General features: G+C 38.9%; 2 protein-coding genes across 2 annotated transcripts; one reads left to right on the top strand and one right to left on the bottom strand.

Moving 5' to 3' along the window:
* Nucleotides 1–574: 574 nt before the first annotated feature.
* Nucleotides 575–7,408, top strand: imp3 (IMP U3 small nucleolar ribonucleoprotein 3). Its single transcript, XM_042497624.2, has 7 exons — nucleotides 575–820; nucleotides 2,743–2,850; nucleotides 4,127–4,201; nucleotides 4,293–4,372; nucleotides 4,527–4,578; nucleotides 5,540–5,612; nucleotides 5,768–7,408. The coding sequence occupies exons 1-7, from the start codon at nucleotides 684–686 to the stop codon at nucleotides 5,792–5,794; spliced, it is 552 nt and encodes a 183-aa protein (XP_042353558.1). The 5' UTR covers nucleotides 575–683; the 3' UTR covers nucleotides 5,795–7,408.
* sec22ba (SEC22 homolog B, vesicle trafficking protein a) lies at nucleotides 7,323–10,352 on the bottom strand. The gene is made up of 5 exons (XM_042497623.2): nucleotides 10,083–10,352; nucleotides 8,969–9,078; nucleotides 8,402–8,562; nucleotides 8,167–8,313; nucleotides 7,323–7,910 (listed from the first exon to the last, which is right to left on the bottom strand). Exons 1-5 carry the CDS (start codon nucleotides 10,155–10,157, stop codon nucleotides 7,756–7,758), a joined length of 648 nt encoding a protein of 215 aa, XP_042353557.1. The 5' UTR covers nucleotides 10,158–10,352; the 3' UTR covers nucleotides 7,323–7,755.
* Between the last annotated feature and the right edge of the window lie 471 nt (nucleotides 10,353–10,823).

Genomic DNA, 10,823 nt, shown 5'->3' with positions numbered 1-10,823 from the left:
AATTATTTATAGGCCTACTAAATTAAACCAGAAACCCTGGCAATGCTGCAAAACACATAAAAGCTCTAAAGACTAAATTCATAACATTATCCTTCCTCCTTTTTCCCATATGTAGGCCTATATAGGAATATATAGTCTACATGTATATGTATATCTCCTTTTTATTTGTTGATATTTACCACAAGTAACGTGCATTTTATTTTATTTTATTTTATTTTATTTTGTTTTATTTTATTTTATTTTATTTTATTTTATTTTATTTTATTTTATTTTATTTTATTTTATTTTATTTTATTTTATTTTATTTTATTTTGTTCACGGTGAACATTTTTCTTCATATTTATATGAAAAGTAATAAAATTAATGTCTACTTTTGGTTGTCATATCCACCATATTTTGTGTGACGCATTTTCTCAATAAAATCTAAAAAAGAAAGAAGCTCATATGATTTTCTAAATGTATATTTTAATGAATTTAAAAAGAAAACCCCACTGTGAGCACAAAGCGTTTTTGTTTTCGTTGTTCGCGGTGGGTGGCGCTGTAACCCGCGTTCACTTCACACTCGACTTTAAATGGTCCCCGAAGAAGAAAAACTACGCACGTGTTTCCCGTTTCTTCTTCGTGCTGCATGGGTTGAAGCCGTTTTGTAAATATATTGTGTTCAGCCAGCGAAAGGTGGAAAAATGGTTCGTAAATTAAAGCACCACGAAGAGAAGTTGTTGAAGAAGGTGGACTTCATCAACTGGGAGGTGGACAACAACCTGCACGAGGTCAAAGTGTTGCGGAAATATCGCATCGAAAAGAGGGAGGACTACACCAAGTGAGCATCAAACCGCGTCTGTGTTCAGTGTTGGCTGCTGCCAGTAAACCTAACTCTTCTGTTTTGTTTATTTTATAGTGTTTGCCGCGATAATTTAGCCACCTTACGTTAAAAACGGGCTAAACGTTCGTATTTTGAGCGTAAGGGAACAAAATACCGCCAACACGACCATTTGTGATCAAGTCACAATACAGTCAGTAAAACATCAAACCCAAAAATGAACAGTGAAATGAAGCGCTCTTTTAAAGGCATACTGAAACCCGCAAAAAAGAGCTTTTTTTTTAATGTCAAATTAATTGTTTCTAAATTTTGTTAAAATATTACCTCCAAAAGTTTTTAGCAACTACAAGAGAGCTGTGTTTGTTAGTATTATTCATATGTTGTAAGACATGAATATATATCTGGGTTAAAGTAGATCCCCCCCTTGAGGATAATGAGATATGGTCTTTATTTAATATCGTATTTAATTAAATGGGTGAAAGTACAGGATGGTTTAAATAGGATTCAGGGTCAGTCAGATGTTGATTCATGTTTATTAATAATTGTATGTATGAAGAGCAAAGTCAAGTCTGCCATGAAGTCTTTGTAAATGTGATTCTGTGTTTAGCCTAATTTTTGTTAAAAGGAAGACAATTTTGTTTCTTTTCCATATTCAATGTCAAACCCACAAGATGAGTTGTTTTGCCTGTTGTGTGTGTCTGTGGTATTGTTGTAAGTGTGTTTTAATGTATATGTGTGCATCTCAGGAAGAACAGCCAGGGCTTATAATGGTGCTAATGGGGATCCAAATAAAGACAGAAATGACTCACCTATTATCACGTTGAATTTATGAGGAAAACTTCTCTCGCGTGCCTCCTCGGTGAACATAAAATCCAGCAACTGAGGAAAGTCTCGATGAGCTGGAGTCAGAGTATTTCACAACAGCAAAACTATGTCAAAAATCTGTTTACAAAATCTCACACAACTCGTTCAGTATAATGCAAGTCTCGTTTTTCCAGCTCTGTGCTCAGTACTTCCCAGACAGCCAGCCCACTCTGAAGGGGGCTGAACTGTAAGTGAAACTTGTCTTTTCTCTCTTCAAAGCCAGACTCCATTCACTGAACACAAGAGCTGTTTGCCTACAACTGCTTTGATCAGTTATGTAATTGTGTGACTTTGGTGAATCTGCGCTAACCTTTTTAAAACACCAAAGTCACACAATAACACAAACTAACAGACTGATGGGGGTAGTGGCAGACCAGCAGCTCCTGTGTTTAGGGAGGTAAAATAGATGTTTTTGTCAGTGGATCCAGATATTGAATAGAGTTTAGATAGTTTAAGGGCTGTTTGTTTGGCAAGTACTGAGCATACGTCAGGATAAGTGTGACCTGGATTATACTGCATGAGTTGTGTGAGATTTTGTAAACAGTTGCTTTGTTCTAGTTTTGCTGTTGTTCCCCAATAAATTCATCAAAAATCTTTGCCTTTTTTTGGATCTTTGTTCACCGAGGAGGAATGTGAGAAAAGCGTCTTCTTCGTGTATTCAGCGTGACATGGGCTAAACAACTGATATTCAAACGGTCATTTGGGAGGTGAAGCATTCATTTCAGTCAAAAGTTGACCTCTGAAATAGGTTTAAACTCAAAACACAATTTTTTTTTTTAATGTCTTACATTATAGCTAATGTAACACGACATGACACTGTCAAGTACTTGAATCAGAGCTTAGAAAAGCTAGAGACCGTTATGAACTGCGTGTGTCAGAATTTTTAAACCTTTATTCTAATTTATAATTTGAGTCAACTAGTCCTTTAAATATTGTATTTTCAAATTGTCCTTGTTTTGAAGGGTAGCAGCTGACCACTTCATAGTATGGACATTAAAAACCAAATTCATTGTTATAGTAGTGTAATAGTGATGGTGTCTCTTTCTCCTGTGTGTCAGGTACAACAAGCTGAGTCGTAACATCAGAGATCTCGCTCAGAAAATCCGAGACCTGGATGAGAAAGATGGCTTCAGGGCTCAGAGCACACATCGACTGCTGGAAAAACTGTGAGTTGTTTGCTTTGACGGAGTCATCTGTCAAATAACTTTCTGTCAACACCTGTGTCACAGAGCGAGAGAAGTGGATTATCCGCCCTCCTTTGGGCTTAAAGTGATGGTTCCCCCCAAAAATCAGAAAAGCATATTTTACATCTTACCTGTGGTGCTATTTATTAATTTAGATTGTTTTGGTGTGAGTTGCAAAGTGTTAAGTATAAGCCACAGAGAGGTCTGCCTTCTCTCCAGTATAATGGAGCTAGATGGCACTCAGCTTGTGGTGCTCAAAGCGCCAAAAAATAATCTTGAAAAACCCAACAGCAATGTCTCTTTCCAGAAATCATGACCCTGTAACTCAAGATAATCCACAGACCTTGTTGTGAGTAGTTTCATGTCCGATCTATTTTCTTTCTACCGAACTACGCCCTCAAACAGTATCACTGCACAGAAGGGAGTGTGCATATACCGCTGGACGAGAGGCTGCTGCTCGTGACAGCGTAAGACGTAAACAATAAGACGGCCTCCTGTAACGTTAGCCAGCTCAGAGGTGCTTGGCGGTAGAAGTTCGGTTGAAAGAAAATAGTTCCAACATGAAACTGCTCACAGCAAGGTCTGTGGATTACTTTGAGTAACCAGGTCATGATTTCTGCAAAGAGACATCACTGTTGAGTTTTTGAAATGTTTTTTGTTTGTTTGTTTTTTTTGGTGCTTTGCTCACCGCAAGCCAAATGCCATCCAGTTCCCTTATATCAGAGAGAAGGCAGGCGTCTCTACGGCCAATATCTTCAACACTCAGCAACTCACGCAAAAGCAATCTAGACAGATAAACAGCACTACAGATAAGAGGAAAATAAAATGTGTTTTTGACTCTGGTGTGAACTGTCCCTTCACGTTGGGTTTTCCTGGATGACAGAGATGGCTCACTGTTAACCTGGCTAGCTCAACATGCTAACATTCATTTCACCTTATTGAATTGTTCTTTTTAGGGTTAAACCAGATTCTCAGTCAGGTATTATCTTTCCATCTCCTAGAATATTTCATATATCTGGACACGTTAACATACAAAGTTAAAAGATCCAGTTTACAACCAGCTTCATGATCCCGACTTATCCTGGATCGCCAATGTTCGGCTCAGTGAAACCAGGTCGCCTAAAGACAGCCACGCTGAGCTGGCTTTATGATGCAGACTCCTGCACTGACACACAATGGTGTTTTTTTATGATTCTCTGGACACTCTGTTGATCTTTTAAAACATCGCACTGATCGTTTTATTGTTTCTTCACATAAGGTACAGTATCGGTCTCTTGCCCACCAAACAGAATCTGTCCCTCACAGAGAAAGTCACAGCTTCTTCGTTCTGCAGGTAATTCAACTGTTACTCTCGAATTGAGACCTCGGACGTGATCATGTATCACTAGTGTCTGTCATTCAGCTCATCTGTGTGACTCCTGCAGGAGGAGGCTGCCCAGCATCATGCTGAACCTCCGTATGGCTCAGAACCTGAGGACAGCCATCACCTTCATCGAACAGGGACGTATCCCTCATTACTGCGGGGCTGCACACGTTTGTTTTTGGGGGGGAGTGAAGTTTTTAGTTTTGAATTTCCTTTGAGATATTGTTAAGTTTTGTTTGCAGTACGTCCAGGGGTAGAAATTTTCTTGCGGTATTTGACCTTGACTCAGTCTCAGATGTGCGTGTTGGCCCAGAAATCGTCACAGACCCGGCATTTCTCGTCACAAGGTCAGTGTCCATTTTTTGCATCATCTTCTCTGAATTTCTCTTGAACGGCTTTATGCAGAAAATAATTGTTCGCATAAACAATTTTTTTCTGCAGAAAAGGAAATGATCAGTTATGTGAAAAACTGTCTCAAATGATTAAATAATTACAACCCATTTATGGTCAGGTTTTTGGAGTATCCCATTTATGTGTTTAAAGTCTTAAAAAGGCATTAAATTTATTAATCTATAAATAAGGCCTTAATTGGTATCAAAATGTCTTCAATCGATCTTTCAAGTTTTAAAATGCAAAGACATTGGAAGTATGATATTAAGATTCATTTTTGTTTTCTCTGATGTCGCATTGTAAAATCTCAAAATTGGTATTGTATTTGTTTAAAATAATTTACCAAATTTAATGTCACACAGATTTAGACAGAGGAACCACCAACACTCGTACATTTATACCGTCCCGTCAAACAAACAAGCTTTTTTAAAGAAGGGTAACTTGTATGAGAATTTAATATGTTCGTTGTTTTCCACGTTTTGCACTCTAGAAAGTTTTTTAAAAAATGTTCAGTTTTTGATGCAGATCATCTAACTTTTTAACTTGACCCAAAAAAATCATGTTTGATGTTAAGGTAAACATTTGGGCAATTGTCTCTAACCCAAAGTAACTGCCGTTTAATTTAATTAATTAATTAGTTTATAACTGCATTTCGAATGGCGTTAAGAAAGTCTTAAATCTAACTTTCCTTAAGCTGCATGAACCCTGGTTTGAGCACTTAAACACAATATTCTTTTTATGAGAATCCCAAATATGCCAGCTGGAAAACTGTTGTGCAAGGGGAAAATAATTAGAGCAATTTCTCTGTGCTCGTGTAAGCATAAAATCCCAAATATTACCCTGATAAACCTAATAAACAGGGTATTCGTGTCCATATATGCACGACCATTGACACTCTTACTGCGACTTTTTTTTCAGAAATATGGAAGATTTTGTCACCTGGGTGGACTCTTCCAAGATCAAGCAGCATGTCATGAATTTTAATGATGAGGTGAGTTTTCAGACCGTGATCACATATCTGCTGTAATCGCTTTGTTTCAATGAAAATGACCATCTTGTGTTTGAATCGGACTCAAGTACCACAGATCGTTTTTCCGGACTAAAGCATAAAGCTGATGTTATACGACCGCTGTGTTTCTTTTGCAGAGGGACGACTTTGATCTGACGGCGTAATGCTGTCGTCGAACATCCATGTGTCACCCTGGAGGAGAGGAAAGAGGCAGATCTGTTCTTGTAACTGTGACGTGAATAACTCTGCAACCCAGGAGGCAACAGTTTGTGCTTTCACCTCCCCGAAAAAACATTAACTTAAGTTTCATCTGAGCCAGGACAGGAAGGACTGATTTCCAGGCTTTTGCACTCTTCATAGAGCACCTCCCTTTCTATTTCGTCAAAAATTCCAACTAAAATATGATCTATTGACGATTAACCATCCAAAATATTTGGGTTCATCTGAAACTGCATTCCCGCCCGACAATATCTCACGCTCCTCAGCAGCACTCCCAACGCTTGCCGGCATCTCTCTGGATGCACAGAACAACTTCCGGAGTTTGTGTCCTATTCTATTTCCTGTGCCCCGACGTTGTTTGTTCTTGTTTAAATTCTTCGGGTAAACATTAGCTGGCTAAACACGGTCTGTATGTGAGCGTGGAAATGCTGGTTTGCATGTTCGGATATCAGCGGGGGCTTTTAATGTCTGATAACATAGTTAAAGGTATACTGTGCAGGAGTTTTCGGTTACTGTTTGTACTACCACCTACTTCATGGCTACTTTTTTATAAAGTCCTGGTAACAGACTATTTATAAAGATGGATGATACGCAAGTTCCCGAAAAGTGAAGCCAAAACTTCGTGGTTGTTCCCTGGTGGCTGGCTGTAGTGTAGATCATTAACCCCTCCATGTAATCAGACATGGGTTACACTGAAAACCCAATGAACATGTCAGGTGAATTTACCGAAAGATGTGTTTTGTCATGTTAGGCAGCCTGGTGTTTGTACGAGTGCTTGTTTTTTTTTTTTTATTAGTTTGGTTTTAATTAGTTATTTGATGCAATAAAAAGGGGGCGTAATGTCATGATTGACAGCTGTGTGTGCCAGTCGGTTTGCTCCCCTTCACTGCCGTCGTTCATGATTGGTTGGACGAGTGTTTGCAGGATCTCGATATTGCGGAGATTCCTACAACGCTGACTCTGTTTCCATTTGAGGTCATAATTCTTAGATGGCAGAAGCTCCTTCTGAGATATTTTGGCTTCATTTTTGCACAGTGGGACTAAGTGGAGATGTGTTGTCCATCTTTATGTACACTCTTTGGTTCTGAGCCTCTGGTTGGGGATTGTTTTTGTATGAGTGTAAAAGGAAAGCTGTGACAAAATCAGAAGGTGAGAGGATGACACACAGCAAAGGGCCACAGGTAGGAATCGAACTCGTGCAGCTGCAGAGGCCTTAGTCAGGTGAGGTACAGGTCGCCCCATATACATAGTTTTTTAATGATTTTTTGCAGGGCTTTTGCCTTTATTGGAAATAGGAAAGCTAAAGGGAGAGAGAGGGAGGATGACATAAAGCACAGGACTGAGGAATCGAACCTGCGGCTGCTGTGGTCAGGACGTAGACCCTGAAGATGGGGCATAGACATAGTTTACAGAAAATCCTGCGTATTATACCTTTAACATAACATGTCAGAAATGCAACTGCAAAACAAAAACTACAATTTGATAAATATTTAATATTTTCAATAAGACTTTGTTACAATGTAAACTTTGAGAACAATAAACATTCTTTTATCACAGTATTAAGACTTTTCACAAAACCTGCGTATTCATACATAGTGTTTCCTTAATGCTGAGACTGAAACCCCCAAACCAGGTTAGAATTCATTTATTAAGACCCTGCTCTTAATATTCCCGTAAACAAAGGTACTTAAACTCACCATTTCCATACAAAGAAGTCCCATCACAGAGCAGCGGCTCAGTTCATACTGTATACATGACGTAAGCACAGAGAGAATTTCGACCTTCAATAGGAAAAAACTAAATATTCCCCTTTAAGGCACCCTGGTGAAGAACAGAAATGTAACAGGATCACTTTAAACGCTTCTTCACCCTCTCCCTTATGTCAGAGTCCTTGTCTGAGAGTCATTCAGAGCCACCAGAAACGCACATAGATGATGAGCGTGAGGAAGAACACGGACACAGCGGCCACCTTGGCGTATGTGGAGCGGGTGTTGAGGTATTTGGCGTCGCTGCGGTACTTCTTCGACAGGCTGGACAGGTTGCTGGCTTTTGTGTCTAGAGCTGAATAAAAGTAACAAGATGACGAGAGCTGGACTCTAAAACAATAAATGTGTGTTACATCGAGTTGTTAAACCGCACTGACTAAAACAAACTGCCCACAAAATTGTCCAATGAACACCTTTGACACATACAGTTAATTAAATTTTCACAAAGACAGTCGTAACAGCAAGGTTATTATTGATTTAGATTCTCTTGATATTTTGTCGCTTTTGTTTTGCACCCTGAGCCAGAGCTGGTGTTTTAATACTGTACGTACCAGAGAGAGATTCTCCTCTTTGCAGGACTTCCTCAATATTTGCCACCATAATTCTCTGGACGTCCTGTAGCTCGGTGTTAATACTGCCTAAGTTCCTCCTGGCCCTGCTGTCAATGTACGACTTCTTTGTTTTCTGGATGTATGTGTCTGGGGAAAAAACGCACGCACAACATAAGCTTAGGCGAGGATTTTCTTTTTTTCTGCAGAAGGTGAACCAGATCACAAATGGTCTTACCAAACTCGATGAAAGAGTACGGCCTCGTTACCACGGCTACTCTCCGTCCATACTGGTCATAGAACTCACTGTGGAGGTCTTCGAGGTATGCAAAAGCCATCTTTTTGGGAAATGAAGCCCCGCAGAGGAACAGGTAGCATATGCCCTGTGCTATTAAATAGCTGAAAACAAAAAATACAACTTCAGTCCAAGTCAGTGGTTATTTACAATGAATTTAATGCCTGGTAAAAATGTATCTAAACAAAGGAACTGTGCTTTATTTATCAGAGGAAAGTGTGGCTAGGGTGTGACTTTGTGTGTGTGTGTGTCCCTGGGTGACTGGGGGAAAATAAATCACCCTCCCTTCAACATAAATAACCATATTTGCAATAAATGTCGGTATTTAGCCAATGCAACAATCAAACAGCACAGAGGGACTAATCAACAAAACAAAAAGCAAACTTCTTAAAAATTCTTTATGTAGCTTTAAGGAGTCCCTAACTGTACCACATGACAAAGGGAACATGGATTTCCTTTTAAGAATACACTTTAAATGAGCTAAAGTGTCTGGTGCTTGTGGAAACATACTGGAAGTTCATGTCTCCAGCCTCCAGCGTGCAGCGCTCAGGGCTTTGAGCATTCAGTTTACGAAACAGCTGCTTGGCTTGGCTCTGGTACTGCTGAAGGTCTCTTCCTGACTGAAAAATGACACAGTTTGTAGTCAAAACTAAGTAATTCAGCTTTCTGTAAAAACCTGAACAATGAACAGTTGCATCTGGTTTCGACATGCAGTTGTCACTGCTAGTCACTTAAATGCTACTAAATCCCATTTAATCTTAAACACTTCACCTTAAAGGCTTATTTTTTTATTTTTTTTTTAATTAAAGAGGAAAGTTTTATTGCAGCAGATTATTAATGCATATTTTTACCCCCTAATAACCGGATCTACGTCAGTTCCCTTGTGCTGCATTCTGACACTTTTCACAGTCATCGTAACCCTGGAAACCTGAGAAAATTAGCTTATTACTGTTAAAAACATTACGAGCAACTTGGCAAGAAATCGCAAGAAACAAAGTAAAAGGTGACAAGGAAATGGTCGGAAAATTAGTTGTGATGGATTATTTGATATTCTAATATATATATATTTAACTTTTTACTAATTTCTTGCTAATTCTGGGGTAATTTCCTGTTAAGCTGCTCGTCACCCTCTTATGTTTTTAAAAGAAATCAAGCCAATTCCATGGTATAATAAATAGTCAAACTACAAAAAATAAAACAAATAGTTACACACTGTTCCTTTAATGGAAAACCATGCTTATAGTTTGAACAAGCTAAAATTTAGTGTAAAACCTCAATACACATTAAATAATGTATTTTTATTCCCACATTTATTTCCAGGAAAATAATGTGTACAGTGATGGACAACAAGAAATGTAACGTTAGCTACGTGCGTCACTGCAAACTGATGTTAACATTTAAAATTGAAGTTACACTCTTATTCATCTAAACCGCTGATTCGTAGATTAACTCGTTAATTTCCTAATATTCTACCAAGCATCAAAGTTAAGTCTTTATTCTTGTTGTTGTGTTTTTTTTTTCCCGGAGGTCTACACCTTGGCGGATAAGCTAGCAGTCGTTAAATGTGACATTTTTTGAATGGGCTTTGGTGCGCAGCTGCAGTGACGCTAGCCGTCATTCATACCTGCTCATCCTCCTCTATGGACGCGGCCAGCGGCAGTCCGTCCGACACGCGAGCGATCATCGTCAGTGAGGTCATACTGGTGGAGGTCAGCAATCGGCGGCGTCGGCTGTCGGTTTTTGTCAGAGACAGTGAACTTTAAAAACTTTGTATGTTTTTTTTGCCGTCAACTTTGATGATGCAGAGGGAACGCGCTGAGCGGAAGTTCCTGGTGCGCCGCTGAATTAGATCCGAGTGGCAACTGATAAAAAAACTTCACGACGCTGAAGTTAGCTTTCGAATCAGCAATTAAGTGGAGAGTTAAGGGGAAAGTATTTTAGATTTTTTTTAACGACTTATCCTCGGCTTTATGTGCCTCCCACTGTGCCTCACCACCGAAACCCACTTTCATATTTGTGAAATCTTTATTTTATTCACGAAAATGTATTAAAAGAGAGATTTCACTGCTTATTTCACATGTAGACCTCATTTGACCAGGTCTCTCTCAAAAACCAATTTGGCACAAATTTGCCAAATCTAGACGAGATTATCCTAGGGAGGCTAAAGACCATTTAAAAAAAAACTTTAGATCTATGAAACTTAAATTTTTTTGTAAACACGTATAAAAGGATGATCTTACTGTGTGTTTCACATTTAGACCACATTGCATTTCGACATGAAGAGAAAAGGCTTCACAAAACTGAAACCATGTTTTTATTAACTTTTAGTACCTCTGGGACAATCCTGACCAGATATGACACGTTT

Source organism: Plectropomus leopardus, chromosome 12, assembly GCF_026936395.1.
Source record: "Plectropomus leopardus strain MGB_pleo_1.0 chromosome 12, ASM2693639v1, whole genome shotgun sequence".
NCBI lineage: Eukaryota > Metazoa > Chordata > Actinopteri > Perciformes > Serranidae > Plectropomus > Plectropomus leopardus.
This window is presented reverse-complemented; position numbering and strand designations above follow the sequence as displayed.